The sequence below is a fragment of the Nicotiana tabacum genome, chromosome 7, assembly GCF_000715075.1.
Source record: "Nicotiana tabacum cultivar K326 chromosome 7, ASM71507v2, whole genome shotgun sequence".
In the NCBI taxonomy this organism is placed as follows: Eukaryota; Viridiplantae; Streptophyta; class Magnoliopsida; order Solanales; family Solanaceae; genus Nicotiana; species Nicotiana tabacum.
This window is the reverse complement of record NC_134086.1, coordinates 174,549,244-174,568,867: the sequence shown is the minus strand read 5'-3', so window position 1 is coordinate 174,568,867 and position 19,624 is coordinate 174,549,244. Positions and strand designations below refer to the sequence as shown.

General features: G+C 39.1%; 1 protein-coding gene across 1 annotated transcript; it reads left to right on the top strand.

The window, feature by feature from the left end:
- The first annotated feature begins 12,534 nt into the window (after positions 1-12,534).
- LOC107792812 (diaminopimelate decarboxylase 1, chloroplastic) lies at positions 12,535-18,378 on the top strand. Its single transcript, XM_016615050.2, has 8 exons — positions 12,535-13,176; positions 14,387-14,561; positions 15,422-15,571; positions 16,342-16,503; positions 16,674-16,859; positions 17,053-17,175; positions 17,287-17,376; positions 18,168-18,378. Exons 1-8 carry the CDS (start codon positions 12,701-12,703, stop codon positions 18,246-18,248), a joined length of 1,443 nt encoding a protein of 480 aa, XP_016470536.1. The 5' UTR covers positions 12,535-12,700; the 3' UTR covers positions 18,249-18,378.
- The last annotated feature ends 1,246 nt before the right edge of the window (positions 18,379-19,624 follow it).

Here is a 19,624-nt window from a genome sequence, read left to right as displayed (position 1 = left end):
ATATTAAATTTAACATTTAAGATAGATATTGTTTCTTGAAAGTATATTAATTACTAATCATATATTTGTAACTAATATTGTAAAAATAATATATATATATATATATATATATATATATATATATATATATATATATATATATACACACACACACACTTCAAATTACTAACATTTTACTTTAATAAATTATAAAAATTAAAAGTACATATATTGTAAGAACATCATGGATTGCATGCTTGATAAAATGATTAATATTTATAAATATCATGCCATAATATTACTCAAATAGTTTACGAAAAAATAATCTATCAAGTCTAACTGAACGAATGCCATGCAATCTGAATTAATAAGTGAATACTACTAAATCAAATAAAATAAAAGCGAAATATAACATAAATTTAAAATTCAAAAAAATAAAATAACATAATACTCTTATGTAAAATTATAACATAACATAAAATAAGTTTCAACATAATTTAAGTCAATATAATTTAAGAAAAAGGGAAAACATAAATCTATAACCTCATTCAACAACGAGATTTTACTTTGATGACATTGTATGGGTCAAAATCGAACTAGAGAAATTCGACACGTGGAGACGATTGTCATGAGTGACCTATAAATCAATATGGGCAGTTTGGTCGAGGTCAATCAGTGACCAACAGGGACTCACCGAAGCGAAAGAGGTATGCCTCCACTATTATGTGCTCACAATTTCTGTGTTTCTCCCTCAGAAATAGTCTACGCCCTGAAGAAACTCGACCCAAGTGAAGTGACTGCAGAAGATGAGGTCCGACCCAAACACCAGAAAGTCAAACGCCCTCTGCGAATTCCATCAGGAACGGGGCCACAAAATCAAGGACTGCATCGCCCTAAGGCAAGAGGTCGTGAACATGCTTCACCAAGGACATCTGAAAGAACTTTTGAGTGATCGAGGAAGGGCAAACTTTGCTCGAGGATGCAAACAGCATCAGGGTCCACCAAAACTGCCCTCCCCAACTCGAACCATCCAAATGATCATCGGAGGAGGCGACGACGTGTCAATCAACAGTGTAAAACTCACGACCACCCACTATCTGAAATGGTCTATCACTCATGGATGGTATGACAAACTCGAAGAGAGTATCATCTTCGATAAGTTGGATACCCACGGTTTGGTCTTTTCTTATTATGACGCCCTTGTTATTACTTTATGCATCTTAGATACTGACATATTATGGTCGATGATGGGAGTAGCGCATGCATTGTCCACCCTTGAGTTCTCACACAAATGAAGCTCAAGGATAGGATAGTGCCACGCTGCATCACACTGACGGGTTTTAACAATGTAGTTGAGCGGACATATGGAGAAATCATGCTACCTATCTTGGCCGGCAGGGTCACTTTGGAGACCACGTTCCACATCATGAACCAAGATACAGCGTACAACGCCATCATAGGTCGGCCCTGGATACATGCCATGAAAGCTATCCCCTCTAGCTTATATCAAGTCATCAAATTTTCCACCCTTTTGGGGGTTATTCAGCATCCGAGGAGAGCAACACACTGCCCGAGAATGCTATCGCATCGCCCAAGACTGCACACACACTTAACAATTGAAAGGCAAAGCCGAGGCTGTATAGAAATTAATGAGGTCGAGGTCAGGTGATGACGAATGGAAAGACGTCATCAGGAACCCTGAAATCATTGAGGCCACAGGATCGACCGTAGAGGATCTCAACCCCGTACAACTTGACAAAGTCGACCACAGCAAAAAAGTCTAATCGGCCACAAACTTCAGGAACCAGGTAAATTCCATCAATTTTTAGCTAACAATGCAGACTTGTTTGGAGGCTAGTACAATAGTGTTTTGTTTTAGTCTGCTAGTGGCTCCGGTTGTGTTCTTAATACTTTATTAGGGTAGTAGGTTAGGCTGTAGTATGTTTAGTGACCCTTTGTGTCCATATTCGCTTGCGTCTGTAGTACTGTGCCTTTGTTACTACTTAGTGTTATTACTTTGCTCTCTATTTTCTGGTTATTGCGGTGCTGGTGTTATCTTTTTGGATTCCTTTCCTGTTACTGATACACTGTCTCTTTCCTTCTTATGCTGAGGGTCTACCGAAAATAGCCTCTCTACTCCTCCGGAGTAGGGCTAAGATTTGTGTACACACTACCCTCCCCAAACCCCTCTTATGGAATCTCACTGGGTTGTTGTTGTTGTTGTAATGCAGACCTGTTTGCCTTTTCCCGTGCAGATATGACGGGCATCCCGAAAGAGATAGCGACACACAAGCTGAACGTCGACCCATTTTACCCCCAATGCAGCAAGTTAGGCGGAAGTTCAACTCCGCAATAAATGATGCGGTCCTCGAGGAGGTTGAGAAACTGCTGGAAAATGGCTCGATCAAAGAGTCAAAGTACCCTCAATAGGTCGCCAACGTGATCATGGTAAAAAAGAAGAATGGGAAATGGCGGATGTACGTAGACTTCACAGATCTAAACAAAGCCTTCCCGAAAGACTTATTCCCACTATCCCATATTGACCAGCTCATTGACGCAACGACCAGACATGAGCTATTAAGCTTCTTAGACGTCTACTCGGGCTACAACCAGATCCTCGTGGAGGAGGAAGACCAAGAAAAAACCACTTTCATCACTCACTAGGGGACGTACTACTACAGAGTGATGTCTTTCGGACTGAAAAATGCGGGGGCGACGTATCAGAGGTTAGTGACAAAAATGTTCAAAGACCAGCTCGGCAAAACCATAGAAGTCTACATCGACGACATATTGGTCAAGTCAAATAGGAAAGAGGATCACATCTACCACTTGAAAGAGGCCTTCGACATACTCAAACGATATGGTATGAAATTGAACCCTGAAAAGTGTGCCTTCGACGTAACCTCAGGAAAGTTCCTCGGCTTCTTGGTATCACAAAGAGGCATCGAGGTCAACCCCGACCAAATCAAAGTTATAGAAGGAATACAGGAGAACCTAACCAGTAAGAAACATGTATAGAAGCTGACCGGCCACATAGCCGCCCTGTCAAGATTCATCTTACGGTCCTCCTACAGATGGCATAAATATTTTGGCGTACTCAAGAAAGACAATGGACTCCAATGGAACTTTGAGTGCGTCAAAGCTTTGAAAGAATTAAAGGCGTACCTATCTTCACCCCCGTTGCTCGCTAAGGTAGAACCTGGGGAACATCTCCTCATTTAACTAGCCGTGTTCGATGTGGCCGTGAGTGAGGTCCTGGTCCGAGAAAACAAAGGTACACAATCCCCCATTTATTATATTAGCAAAACTTTGGTTGACGCCGAAATGAGGTACCCACACTTCGAAAAGCTAGCCCTGGCTTTGGTCGTAGCTTCACGAAAGGTTAGACCCTATTTCCAATGTCACCCCATCTCAGTGGTCACGACCTTTTCCCTAAGGAGTATTCTGCAAAAACTCGAGTTGTGGGGCAGGTTGGCCAAATGGGCCATAGAATTGAGTGAGCATGATATAACCTATCAACCGTGAACGACGATAAAGTCGCAAGTGCTCACCGACTTCGTCGCCGACTTCAGCATAAAAATAATACCTGAAGTCGAGAAGGAAGTCGCCCGTAGTTCCCCCAGAATACACGACCTATGGGTTTTGTATACCGATGGTGCCTCTAACGCGTAGAGGCACCGGAATCGGGACTGGGACTCGTGCTCGAAGTCCCAACATGAGAAGTGATTCGCTAGTCCATAAGATGCCCAGTTATGACTAACAACGAGGCCGGGTACGAGGCCGTGATTGCAGGGCTAAAGTTAGCACTCAAGTACGGAGCAAAATGAGTCATCCTACGGTGCGACTCTCAGCTCGTCATCAATCAAGTCACAGGGGCTTTTCAAATCAAGGAACAAAGAGGGTGTTTGGATTGGCTTTTAAGCTGGTCAAACCAGCTTTTAAGCTCTTTTTAGCTTATTTGAGTGTTTGGCAAAATTTAAAAAGCGCTTGAAAACACTTGACTTTTAAGCCAAAAGGCCCAAAACAAGCCAAAAGCAATAAGCTGGGCAATCCCAACTTATTGCTTTTTGGCTTAAAAGCTAGCTGGGTTTGACCAAGTTATTTACCTTTTTATCCCTGATATTTTTTTTATTATTCCAAAGTGCCCTTCACAACAAAGGCCCTAAATTTATTCCTTTCTCTCCCATTCTTCATTTCCTGCGTCTTTCCTCCATTGACCAACATTGAGATTTCAGATCAATTGTAGAAGTGAGGACAAAATAAAGTAATACGTGATGAAATATCACTATCTATGGCAACTGCACAGAAATTTAGTGAAGCTATCCACTTAACCACGAAATGAATGTTCGGGAAATTGGTAAATTTTTTTTGTGTAATCTCATGAAGGCAAGTGGACAATTTTAATTAATTTAATTTGACATGACTTGAAACATGAATTAGTTGAGATTAGAATCATTTTAGAATAAAAGGTCTTATAGTAATTAACTTATTTTTGGTGTTAACAGTTTTAAGGATATTTTAGTCCTTATAACAAAAAATGTATTTATAAGCACTTTTTAGCCAAACACATCAGCAACTTATTTTCAGCTCTGGTACTTCTATCCAAAAACATAACTACTTATTTCTAAAATAAGCTCCAGCACTTAAAAAGTGCTTTTAAGCATCAAGTGCTTAAAAACTACTTAAATTCAGCCAATCCAAACGGGCTCAAAGACTACAAAAATATAAGGCCGAGATCTGCAAGTTTCTACCCGAGTTCGACGAATGCCAGCTCGACCAAATCCCTTGAGCATAGAATATCGAAGCAGATGGCCTTGCCAAACCGGCAGTGGCCACTAAAAGCATAACTGGAGAAGGGAACGTGTTCACTCTCCTCCACTCGTTGATCGACCAAATCGAGGTACGAACTATAAACCTAACTTGGGACTGGCACAATAGTATTGTCACATATTTGCAGGACGGAGTGCTTTCAGACGATAAAAAAGAAGTCAAGAAGCTTCGAATGCAGGCGGTCAGGTACATGGTCATCAATAACGACTTGTACAAAAGAATGTATGGCGCGCCCTAGCAAAATGCTTAGGCCCAAACCAGACGCGACGCATTTTGGAAGAAGTCCATGAAGGTCACTGCGGATCTCACACCAGCAATCTAACCCTAGTCAGATGCCTCATACGAGCAGGCTACTATTGGCCCACAATGAAAAAAGAGGTCACTGACTTCGTAAAAAAATGTGAACGATGCCAAAGATACGCCCTCATGATCCACTAAGCGGGCGAGCACCTTCACTCAGTCACCTTGCCTTGGCCTTTCATCAAATGGGGGATGGACATCGTCGGACCCCTCCCAACGGGACGAGGTAATGTAAAATTTCTTTTAGTTTTAACTGACTATTTTTCCAAGTGGGTGGAAGCTGGTACATTCACCCAAATACAAGAGCAAGAAGTGATCGCCTCCATATGGAGGAATATCGCGTGTCGTTTCGGCCTCCCCAAAGAAATCAGTTGTGACAATGAGCCTCAATTCACTGGAAAAAAGATTGTTGAATTCTTTGAGAAATGGCATATCAAAAGAATACTCTTTACGCCATATCATCCCGTAGGCAATGGGCAACCGGAGTCCTCCAACAAGCCAATATTGAATATCATGAAGAAGAAGCTCGAGAACGCCAAGGGACTGTGGCCGGAGTTGCTGTCGGAAGTGCTATGGGCATACTGCACAATGCCAAAAACAAGCACATGAGAAACACCGTACTCACTAGTCTATGGGACCGATGCAGTAATACCGGTCGAGGTCGGCGAACCAAGTATAAGGTACTCACACGAAAGCGGGCCGAGAAATAACGAAAGTAAGAGGCAAGACCTCGACGAGGCTGAAGAACGAAGAGACATGACTTACATAAGGATGGTTGCCCACAAACAACAGGCAGAGCGATACTACAACAAAAGAGCCAAGATCAGACTGCTCAAAGTCGGGGACTACGTACTCAAAGCCAAAACATAGGCAAGTAAGGATCCACGAGAAGGAAAGTTAGGGACTAATTGGGACGATCCACACAAAATTACGGTGGCAGCAAGCAAAGAATCGTTCTACCTAGAAACGATGGAAGGAAAACTACTACCAAACAACTAGAACATCGCCCACCTCAAGTACTTCAACTTCTAAGGAAAGATGTTCTCCGAGCCGTACTTTTTTCCCTCACATGAGTTTGTCCCAATTGGGTTTTCTCAGGGAGGCTTTTAACGAGGCGACAAGGAGGACATTTTGAAGTTAAAGTGCGAGCAGGCGAGAATACAAGTTAGCAAGTTCATTGTTCGACCCCTCGAATACTTCTCCGGGTCGATCAATAAAGGGACTAGGTAATCTGGGACTGGAACACCAGCCCAAAAAACGTGTAAACTTCTCCAATGTATATATGTAGGCAAAGCATACAAGCACATGATGTTCGCCTATGTCTCCACCAAGTTTTAACACTGCACCAATCAAGATATTCGCATTCGACCTCGTTCAAATTAACTAAGAGTAACATTCGGCCTCGTTCGAATTAATTAAGAGTAACATTCGACCTTGCTTGAATCAACTCACATTCGTCCTCGTTCGGATTAATTAAGAGTAACATTCGACCTTGCTTGAATCAACTCACAATAGTCCTCGTTCGGATTAATTAAGAGTAACATTTGACCTCGCTCGAATCAACTCGCATTCAACCTCGCTCGAATTAACTAAGAGTAACATTCGACCTCGCTCGAATCAACTCACATTCGACCTCGTTCGAATTAATTAAGTCACTCACATTTGTCCTCGTTCGAATTAGTTAAAAGTAACATTCAACCTTGCTCGAATCAACTCACATTCGACCTAGCTTGAATTTCATTCACAGTTAACCTCGTCGTAATTATGGTGATGTTTAACTTTACTCGAACTAATCAAAGACACAATCGGCCATGTTCGAGTTAACACCTACCAACAGTTCTATTAAATCAAGGCAATCAATCGAGGAAAACATTCAAGGGAAAAATAGAAGACTTAGAAATAAACAACAAAAGTAGCATTCCAAATCAAAAAGGTATCTTACAAGGGCCGAACAGACGCCCACAAAACCATAAAAAAAGATTACAAAAGCATATCTCAACGGCATCATCCCCGACATCATCCCCGCCGTCATCCTCACCGGTCGAGTATGCATCATCATACCAAACACCTTGCTCGATTCCGCCAAGCTCTTCTTCATCATTTCCCACCTCGTGGCGTGGCGGGATCATAACCACATGCGACTCGAGCTGTGCGCACCTTGGAACGAGCACTCTCGAACTAAACCTCAATAACTTTCCATGCCGCCATCAAGTCCCTAAATATGTCTAGCTGGGCCTCGGCATGGATCCATTTCTCATATGAATCCCGTGCAACGGCAGGATAAACGGAAGTGTGAGAGGAGGACGATCGAGCCAATAGTTGCGCCCTTTCGGCCTCAAGAGCGGCGACCTGATCATTTAAGTTCGAAACCTCTCCCTCAAGCTCGCCAAGCCGCTCATCAAGCCTTGCCCACCTAAACACGACCACCTCCACTTTAGTCACTCGTTTAGATTTGAGAACGCGGACGACCTCCTCCGATACCGCCACCCTTGCCAAAGCCGTTATCCTGGCCTCTGGGGACTTATCCAACTCCGCCGTCTTCTCGATCAACTCATCACTCAAGTCATTGGCCTTGGTCGAACTCTGCTCAGGTTCAGCCCGCAGGGATGCCACTTGGTCCTGAAAATTGGCACACTCAGCCGCGACCCCCCTGCTCACCCCGAGCTCGTCCTCCTTGGCTCTAAGTGCTCCCTTGAGCTCTACATCTTCCAATAACCCTCATGATCTCGTCGTCCTTCTGCTTTAGCTCATTCTTGAGAGACTGGAAGATACCATCCACACCGAATCGGAGGCATATCTCGCGATACTTGGCACGATATTCTTTATACTTTGACCCATCCTCTTGAAAATATCCCAATTCTTCTCTTCTCAGTGGGCGCACTCAATCTCCAAAATAAGGGTTTGATGAATAGGGAAAAAGCAGAAAGAAGTTAGTAAAAACAGACAAAAGAAAGAGAACAGGGTACGAAAACTCTAAGAACCAAAAACTTTACCCGCAAAGCCATTCCGGATATGCCCAACGACAGAGCGGCAACATCAAACGTCCGTAAGGTCCTGTCCTCGGTGCTGGAGCAAAGGGGAACCAAAAAAGGGATCACACTCTCTGTATTCTTCAATAAGTCACGGTCGAGGGGAATGACAATGTTGTGAGTAGTTCCCTCTGTCCTCACTTCCACCCGAGTGAACCCCTCATTGAACATTCGAACCTCTTCGGGATCGATGTCGAAATCGGACTCATAACCATTTACGGCCACACTTTTCCCCTCTCCTCGGCAGAGGAAGGTACGTTGGCATGCCTTGATGGCGACGGATCACTCCTCGGAATGGCCTCAACTGCCTCTGATAGCCCTCCCCCTTCCACGACGACCTCGGGCAAGGGAGCAATTTCTACATCTGAAAGGGGCATAGTCTTTGTGTCCAAAGCTATGCCGCCCTCGGGTGTGGTCGTGGCCAGCTCGGGATCACCCCTTGTTGGCTCTTCGTTTCCTACTGTCTCGCCGCCAACTTCTACTCTCTATCTTTTTAGTGGAACTGCTTCCTCTTTGTCCATCGATGACTCGTCCACCAAATGCAATATTGGAGAGGTCAGAGTCTCCACCGAAGGGCCTGTTGAGATCCGAGAAGAAGCAGCTATCTGAACGAACTGGCCTGCAGTCGCAGCGAGTAGAGATCTGGTCGATGCACCCGATTGACGAAAAGCGGGGGTAGGAGCCCTCGCTCTTCTCGTAGTCCTCCAACCTGACAGCAAACACAAAAGTTAAAACTAACCGCACTATATGAAGGGAGCGAAAAAGAAGATCGAAATGAATAACTTACCGGTCGAAGAAGGTTTATGTCTAAACTTCTTGTTGAAAGATAACCATTCGCGGATCCCCACCATGTGGGGTAAAATTTGACTCACCCAGTCGCGTATGTCGGTGACCAATGTAGGAGGGTCCCTCTCGGCTGCACAAAAGAGGAAGAAAAATGATTAAATCACCGGAGAGAGACAAAACAAGCAATCAGTTAGCAAAAACACTTATGGGCAAAGTTCCACGCTTCAGGGAATCCACTGGGGTTCGCCACCACGTGCTCGGTCTTGATGTAGAAGAAGTTGAACCAAAACTGACGATTTGCCTTATCGTCCATTTTCACCACCAATCCCTTGGTCCCACGGTGGTGGATGTGTATCATCGTACCCCTGTGAAAGCTTGGCGCAAAAAGATGTAGCAGATGGCGGATGGAAATCCTGCGATTGGCCAGCTCCGCGTACTTTATCAACATAAGAAAGAGTTTGTAAATATAAGGGAGAGCTGGGCCGGACAGATGCCGTAGTAGCGGCAAAATTCCTCCGCCAATAGGGGAAGAAGAAGAGAATAGCCCATTTGGAACGGGTACGCGTAAAATGCGCAATACCCAAAACGATGAATATGGATTGCGTCGTTCCCAGCTAGGACCAGGCTGATATGAGCAGGGATGTTTTACTTGGCCCTAAGCTCGGCAAGATGGGATACACCCATTTCGGACTTCATAGGTTCAGGCTCGTCCGCAGGTGACCTCAAAAAGTCCGACCTAGCCCTATCATTATGAGCAATTCCACCATTGACAGTCATTAAAAAGCTTTGAAGCTTTGAATTCGAATTTGGGTTTTCAAAAATCATTATTTGTTTGGATTGGGTGTTGTTGAAAATAATTTAAAATATGGTTTGGAATTTATATCTCAATTTTGAGGGGTTTTGGTGAAGATTAGACTTTGTATTGACTGAATTTCAGATTGAAACTCGAAGAACTCGAAGAACTCGAAGAACACGAAGAAGAAGAAGAAGAAGAAGAAGAAGAAGAAGAAGAAGAAGAAGAAGAAGAAGAAGAAGAAGAAGAAGAAGAAGAAGAAGAAGAAGAGGGGGAGAAAAAAAGATGCAGGTTCAAAGATTGGAAAATGTAAAACTTCACTCAAAGGGTTCCACCCTTATTTATATAGAACACTGGCGCTCGAGTCGAGACAATTAACCATCAAATACACATGGATCAAAATGACAAGGACACGGGATGCGATGTGTAATGATAACGCGTGACGCCGTGACGTCAATCTGAACCAATGTCATTAAGTGTGGTTCTCAAAATGCCACGTCACCATCTCAGGCGCGATCCTCACCACTCGACCTCCTAATCCGAATTTCTCAAACTATGACTAATGAAGTCCGCTCATCGAGGTTGACCAAAAGACGACCTTGATAAGCGGAGGGACTAACTGTATGAGTCAAAATCGAACTAGAGAAATTTGACCCGCGAAGACAATTGTCATGAGTGACCTGCAAATCAATATGGGCAGTTTGGCCGAGGCCGATTAGTGACCAATAAAACAAGCCGCTGAGTGGTTCATCAGGGTCGAGGTCAAGCCACATAGATAAAAGTAATGGCTAGTATAGTTTTGGAACCTTCAAAGAGAATATTCTATTTGTATATAAGAACACTTTCTATTAGAATATTCCCTCCATCTGTACTTTTTAGGGTTCTTTGGGAATATCCCATATAAATAGCATGAGAGATAAGGCAAAAGGCATGTAATATTCTATATGATAAGAACACTTTTGAAAAGTAAGCTTTTTAGATAAATACAAAGGATAACTTTCTGAAGAGATTCGATCTTTTTGAATTATCTATTGTCATTTCCACCAGATCCGAGAAAGTGCCCAACACTTTCTTATATTCTTGTCATTCATCATTATCAGAAAGAGGAATCATTCACCTCATTCAATATTGGGTGAATCTTCCTCCTTATTTACATTTATTGCCATTGATTATTATTTAATACTTGATACTTCATACATATTATTGCATTCGACACATTTATTGTTAGCTTATTAATTCTGTTTCTTCACTATTATAACCCTTCGTACGGTCAACTCAAGATCTGAAATTATTAACTTTAATTAGAATTAACCCTCATTAATAACTGATTAATTAGTTTAACCAAAGATTATCATTTTTGGTCAAACAGACATCACTTATTATATGCTAAGTTTATTAATGATTTATTATTTCTAATATTAGGAGGAGTAGTTTTAAAACTATAATAATAACACAATTATGCTAAACGAAGAAAAAAAATGAGCAACTACATGGAATCATCCAATAACAAAGTTCAACTTTAAACGACATTACTCATTATAAGTCAAGTTTGTGGATGACTTATTCTTTCTAAGATTACAAGTTATAATTTTTTAGAAATTTTAGAATAATAACATAGCTAAGTGTAATAACAAAATAAAGAAAAATAATTAAGAAAGAAATAAAATATGAGAAATTATGTAGAAATATGTGAAGTAAAGGTTGGGCAAATGAAAAATAAGAAAATAAATAATGTAAAAAATAATATTTTAAAAAAAGAAATTTAAAAAGTTAATTTAAAAAAATAGAAATATAAAGTAAATTAAAAAGAAAAGAAAATATATTAAAAAAATAATCTGATAATTACCATGTAATTACCAGCAATTCTCGTCTCCTCCTTGAGAATTGCAAAGTGTAATTACACCCAATTACATGTTGATCAAGTAATTACTTTGTTAGACAAACATGCCAAAAATGTGTAATTATACTTAATTACAACGAAATACAATCAGGGTGGCTTTCCAAACATGCCCTAAGTTTACTTATTTTGTTAGGCTTAACTTCTTTGCTATAATCTTCACAGTTTAAATTCATTTCTTTTATATTTATAGTGTTTGTGTCAGCTTACTTACGCCTCGACTAATTGACAGAATGTCTTAAATTCTTGAAATTCACATAAGACATTAAATTTAGATATAATTGTGTAGACTCTTTCTATATTCTGTGCATCAATTTGTTGCTCCTCTCTCCCAAAATGGATATAATGTGCGATAGCTCCTAGAGAATTGTAATCTACAAAACTGAACATTACCACTTAGAAGTCGAAACAACTTATATACATAAGAATGTCGCGATATAGCGATGTTCAATTTGCTTTGACATGATTATTTTGCACTTGTAACATCGTCCTCCAAAAAAGATAAAAAAATATAGAAACTTATTTTCTCATTGAGCACGTACATTTCTAGAAGTTAAAAGAAATAGAAAATATTATGGGTTTGTGTTTTGGTAGGATAGAAAGTGTTTTACTGAAAAATACTTTTTGTACTTATCATTTATGATAATTGAAATTTTCGAAATAATTCTTATTTACTAAAAGAGGATTTTTTTTACTTCCTTCACTAGTAAGCATAACAACTAATTTTTCTTTACAAATATTACAGCTTTTACTTCATATTACCTGTTTTAAGCAACGTGTTAACATTACTCTCACTCTTTTTACTACTAAAAAATTGTTATATTCTACGCTTTGTATAATTAATCATATCTTCTTTATATCTAATCAAAAGCTTAAAAATGGTCAAGAAAATGATGTTTCAACATAAAACATTTTTTATGACAGTCATCATGAATCATGAGTTACATTTTTCTGTTTCCCTCACGCAAACCGTAAACAAATAATTGCCTTCTAAACCTAAACCTAAACCCCTTTGACTCATATAGCCTGAAAAGGCCTTACAATTTCGCAGTCTAAAGCCTTGTGTCTGTATCTTTTGCTCCAAAAATGGCGGCTACGCACCTTGTCTCTCACTCTCCATCACTTCCCAAATCTCTCAAATACCCTTCAAACCCAACACCAAAGCTCTCATTTTTCAAACCCATTTTCCCATTAAAGCCCATTTCAAGAAATCTATGCGTAAGAGCAGCTGTATCAACTTCTGAGCCTCAAACTCAGAAATTTCAGCACTGTTTCATGAAATCTGGAGATGGGTTTTTGTATTGTGAAGGTGTTAAGGTTCAAGATGTTATGGAAACTGTAGAAAAAAGGCCTTTTTATTTGTATAGTAAGCCCCAAATTACTAGGAATGTTGAGGCTTATAAGGCAGCTTTAGAGGGTTTGAATTCCATTATTGGTTATGCTATTAAGGCCAATAATAATCTCAAGATTTTGGAACATCTGAGAGGGCTTGGTTGTGGGGCTGTTTTGGTTAGTGGGAATGAGCTCAAGTTGGCTCTTCGTGCTGGATTTGATCCTACCAAGTAATATTCCTTAGTTCAGAATCTTTGTTTCTTGATAATCTTGTTAATTTGTGCTATATCCTAATAAAATACATATTAGTATTCATTGATTTGCAACACATTTCGAAAACCTTAAAATTTGCTTCCTTGAACAAAGTTTGGTTGGTGGGCAGAGTTACCCGGTACCGTTGGCGGGAGGTAGCAGGTACCGATTGGAATAGTTGAGGTGCGCGCAAGCTGGCTCGGACACACACCACTGTCATTAAAATAAGGATAGGTTCGAGTTCAAGCTAGACACTCAGGTGAGCGTAAATGGAGTAATATGGTCAATGAGGATTTATATAGTTGACCCTAACTTGTTTGGGACTGAGGCGTAGTAGTAGTTGTTGTTTGAATAAACTATGGTGTAAGATAGGTTCGAGTTGCAATTAAACACTCAGTTGGGAGGTTCACCCATCACCCGTGCTACACGGTCATCTGGAAAAAGGAAAATAAAGAACCTTGGTATAGGATTTGGGAATGAGATGTTATACCAGTAGTTAATTGTTAGTGTTTTGCTTGGCGGTAGCAGGTATTTTCCTAGTTGTCTGGTGCTGAATTGGTGCTAAGTGTATATATGTTATGCCCATACTAGTTTAGACAAATCTATCCTATGCATCGGCCTAATGCCCACAAAGTTGTTTGGAAATCAAAAAGAATTTCTTGTTACATTAGTGAGTATTGGAACAAGAAGAAATTGTTTTCGAAGGAACCCTGATTTGTACCTGGACAAAATTTTCTAGCTTACACAGCTACAAATGTGATGCCTTTATCATGAACTCTTCGAATTTGTTGCTCTCCTTTAGGCTTTATATCAAACCTACAGCTTAAGCACTTCGGGGACTTTCTTCTGTTGTATGAAAGGTTCTCTCTTAAATAGTTAGTTGGTGACATAACTTTGTTCAGAGTTCAGATAGCATCTCCTCCCAGATAGCATGACTTCTATATCTTTTATTTTGCTAGGACGATGTAATGTACTTTAAAAACTTTGGAAGGCTTTGCATAGGAACTTGAGCAAAAACTGAATCTATCCTCTTTGTTTTCCCTATAATTATTCTTTTCTTTAATGCATTTTAGTTTAATGGGATTGCTGTTCACTTGGCCACTCACCGTTACATTTTTTTGAGAAGGAAAAAAAAATGTGACTCTTCGTACATTGTATGAAGCTGATTCCTCAACTTCTCTAGCATAGGTGTATTTTTAATGGAAATGGGAAGCTGTTGGAGGACCTAGTGATAGCTGCCCAAGAAGGAGTGTTTGTAAACATCGACAGCGAATTTGACTTGGATAACATTGTAGCAGCTGCAAGGATTTCTGGGAAGAAGGTTAATGTGCTACTCAGGATTAATCCAGATGTGGATCCTCAGGTATTCACGTGCCAGGATATGAAACCTTAAGTGATTACCTGCTTATTCTACTACAATTTCCACTCAATGCCTTGGCGATTGGTCAGACATTATATTACTAACATGATCAGGCTACTTCTTTAAATAAAGTTGTCTTTCACATCTAAAGAATGAAATTCACAGTTACAGTAATCAAAAACATTGAATATTCTGTTCTTTGTTCAATTTGTTGTTTAGTTGATTTGACAGCAGTCAGATGTCCCTAAAAAGTCAAGTTCATACTTTTGTTACATAATGGTACAGTGAAGTTAAATAGGAGTATATGATATTTCAGTTCATCATTCTGGAGCCTTCATTGATCTTGCTCTTAGTTTTCTTTTCCTTCTTATTTCGAGTGACATTCTGCTATCATCTACTAATAAGTTTTTTAATATACCTGTTAGTGAATTATTTTTATAAACCTATTCATATGAACTTTTCAAATAATCAACTGCATAATCTTGCCACAAGAACTTGGAAACCCAAAATCAGGTATGTGCCAAATCCAGTTCATTGTATCCAAAAAGAGTGATGGTTTAAACGATAGGTGCAATAGCCACTTTTATCTGCTGGCTTTAATTATTGCGTCAGACACCTTATTTCTGACTTGCTCCGAGTTGCTTGGTTCAAGTTCAAGCTAGATTAATGCTCTTTTCAGATCGAAGTTGATCCAGAAAAGGAGGGTTTCAAGTTTTGGCAATCTAGGATTACAACATCAATACAAATTTGCTCCCACTAAATTTGGATTTTGAAGTTGCCAAATATTTACTATTATTTTCATACTGGCTGATGAATTACAATGCTAGTAATCATTCTTTGTACTGACTTCTTGAGTGGGTTAGGTTCATCCTTATGTTGCCACTGGAAATAAGAGCTCCAAATTTGGCATCAGAAATGAGAAGCTGCAATGGTTCCTAGATGCTGTCAAGGCACATCCTCAGGAACTGAAACTTGTTGGAGCTCATTGTCATCTTGGGTCAACTATCACCAAGGTAATATTAGGATTTTCTGCATTTAATTATTTATAACATGAATTGGTCTACCCTGTACAATTGGCATTTTTGCCTGCGCTTCTGTATTTTGATAGTATATTGACTGGGCTGTTTAGTATCTGTAGTTAGATGTAGCACCAATGGGGAATATTACTCATGACCTATCTTCTAAGTTCTAATGCTTTATCGGGCGTCATTTATTTGGTGGCTGGCGTTTCCTTGTTGCCATCTACTTAGCACTATAAGATAGGACTCAGATTTAAGTTCATTTACAACTTATTCATTAATACTCCCCAGCTCCCATTTGCCCCTCTTGTTCTTTCTCTTACTTTTTGAAGGCTTGAAGGCATAAGAAAAATATTTAAAGGGGAAAAATGCAAAATTTGACTGTCATTCCATTTGCATATCAGACTCCCTCTTTGTAATTTCTCTGCCATCTACAGTTCGTGGAAGTATGATTTACATATTTAACAAGTAATAGTTGGTTGAGCCCTATGTTACGTTTCTCTTTAGGCGAACTTGCACGCTGGATACCATATGTAGCTGATCCTTTAGAGTGTTGTCCCGCTTAAGCCCTAAAGCTCAGATAAGCTCAGCGCACTTCGCTTCACTTAGGCTGCGGTTCAGCGTAGGCAAGGCACTAAGGCGTACGCCTCATTGCCCATAAGTTCTATCTTTAATAGAACGATACTAAACAATAAATATGATTGGCAAAAAAGATATATTAATGTTAAAGCGGTAAGCTCAGATAAATATGTTGTTTTTTCCAGGTCGACATTTTTCGAGATGCAGCTGTCTTGATGGTGAACTACATTGACGAAATTCGATCCCAAGGATTTGAAATTGATTACCTGAACATTGGAGGTGGTTTAGGGATTGATTACTATCATTCTGGAGCTGTCCTTCCTTCACCTAGAGATCTTATTGATACGGTAAGGTTTTTACCTCATATAAGACATATGACATCTACCCAGATGTTTTCAGTAGAGTGATTTGCCTTAAGACAGGTTCTTAGTAGTAGTGACAGTTAAAGCTACTGCTCCAAACTGTGGGCCTCATCTGTGATTTAGTTGACACTTACCGCTTTCATGTGGTACTGCAGGTCCGAGAATTGGTCCTCTCACGAAACCTCAATCTCATTATTGAACCCGGAAGATCACTAATTGCAAACACATGCTGTTTGGTTAACAGAGTTACTGGAGTTAAAACCAATGGGACCAAAAACTTTATTGTGATTGATGGTAGCATGGCTGAGCTTATACGTCCAAGTCTGTATGATGCTTATCAGGTGAGATTATGCTTGGTTCTTGTTGCCATTCATATCGGTAAACTTTGTGAAGTAGCTACCACCTGTTTGTAATTATACTCATTGTATGAGTATACAGTTTGAACCTCACTCTTTATTCGAACTATGCATATATGATTTGCGGTTACAGTGGATTTATAATCTTCTTGCTCAGTAAATGATTCTTTGATTGCAGCACATAGAGCTTGTTTCCCCTCCACCAGCAGAAGCTGTGATTTCTAGGTTTGATGTTGTTGGTCCTGTATGCGAGTCTGCAGATTTCCTGGGAAAGGACAGGGAACTTCCCGCCCCTTCTAGGGTAATTTGTTTTGACCTCTTATAGTGTATTAGAAAAGGACAAGGCATAGCCTCTCATTTGAGGATTTTGACTCCACTTTATGGTCATACTAACTATGACATTTTAATTCAGGGCACTGGTCTCGTAGTTCACGATGCAGGAGCTTATTGTATGAGTATGGCATCAACTTACAATCTCAAGATGCGACCTCCTGAGTACTGGGTATATTGTCTTAACATGTTATTACATTGATGTTCTGCTCCTAATATTTCTTTACGCTGTTACTTCACATTCCTTACTCTATGTTCAAGCCTAGTCATGATGGAAAAAAATCTTGGTATTCCTGTCAACATGTCGTACCCAAAAGTAAAGAGTACATGGTTACACAACAATTAACTTAGTCCTAGATCTTAAGTTAGTATATTTCATTGTCGAGAATTGAGAGTCAAGGCTGCCATATGACCAGTATTTCTGGAGTAGGAATAACCTTGTTGTTACTGGCTAAGCAATCTAATGACAAGATCTATAACTTACACGGCCCTTTTGCTTTCCTAAAGACTACAAGTTTTGTCCCTTAAATGCGAGTGGTTTGGTTATAATAAATGTTGCTCGGAAAGAACCAGTGCAACTTTCTTTTCTGTAAGGGGAATCTGCTCTTTTCTAATGTCCAACACTAACTTGGTGCTCGGCTGGACTTTGTTAATCATATACACAATATAAGAAGGTCGAGTGCAACTTTTCTACATGTAAGACTATTCACTTTACGAAGTTATGAGGGTGCTTGAAAACTCTTGTGATTCACTTAAATCATTCTGAAAATCTTTTCATTGCAAGCACTATGCCATGGTTTATCGGGTTGCTGTTTGATGTTTATCGAAGTGATTACAAATAATTTATATTGCATTTAACACAAATGTGGGAATTAGCAGCATTGTTTCCCTTCATCGATCACCTTCATACTTTTGGTACAATTTTTTGAAAACTAAATTTGGCTTGCATACTACTGTTTGTAGGTGGAAGAAGATGGATCAATATCCAAAATCCGGCACGGGGAGACATTTGAAGACCATTTGAGATTCTTTGAGGGTCTGTAAAATCTCTGGTCATTTTAACCACTTAAAGCATAGCAAGATGTGAAACTTGGGAATTCCCCTATTAGTTTTCATCTTGTCAATGTTGACATTCTGTACTTTGGATTATTTCAAAATTGGATTTTTGTTACCATTTCCAACTTACAATTTATGTTTGTGTGATGTGTGATAATGCAAATCCCTATGGACTCTTCACTCGTATCTTTCACCCATTATAGACGTGAACAATTTTTTAAAAATAAAAACATAGCATAATTTAGTGTGATTAATAAGGTACAGACACATTTCTTTCTTGTAATTGGTTCTTCGTTGGCCTTTCCTAACTAAAATGTATCGCTAAAAGTGACCTTAATTTTATTTTATTTTTATATAAAAAAACGCCACCTTAAAACTAGATAGAAAACTAAGTTAATTTTACAAGAAGATAAAAACATTGCATGTGAAAGTGACGAGCATTAAAACTTTTTTTTATTAATTTTGGAGCACAGCTTTCAAATATTTCAACGAAATTTAAAGAACAAATTGTTCATTTTGAGGGTTGACAAATTAGTCATAATAATATTTTGTTTCTCATGTTTATGAATGCTAACTAATAAATGATGTGCATGATTGCGATTACTTCTTAATTAAATATAATTCGCGTAATCTGTAGGATTAGTTTCAATAAATTACGTTTCATTTCAAACTAATAGTCAACTATATAAATCATTTGTATTCATACCGATCTATTGTATTTCAATTTATCATAACTACGAATATAATTTTATGTTTGATTAGCAATCTGCCATGACACTTCTTTTTTGTCCTAATATTATATTGGCTACACTTATATTGTGATAAACTTTTATAAGCAGAGGTAATGCACGAGATTACTTATTTATCTTTTTTATTGCAATTGCAAAAGATAAAAAAAGACAAAATTAATAATTTCTAAAAGAGATTTCTTTTACATAATCATTAAAAGAGAAACCCAACTACAAAAAGTGAAGATTATGCACTAGAAACTCAAATTTGTTAGTTTGTGACCCGTGAGCGGGGTGTTCAAACCAAATCGAAAAATCGCACCAAACCAGAAAACCAAACCAAACCGATTTAAAAACCCGACTAGGTTTGGTTTGACTTGGTTTAGTATTGAGTAAAACCCCCCGAACCAAACCGACATATAAATATATAAATTTTATTTATATTTTTAAGACTTTATAGTGAATTTCTTTAGAAAATGTAGAAATATTTGGGATCCTCTTATGTATTAACCTTGAAAGCGTAAATTAACGAAAAATTATTGTTAGACGACTAAGAAAATAACTATCATGTGTTACTCAAAAAATTCTCCCATTAGAATATTTTAATAGATCATATGTTTGTCAATTTTTTCCATA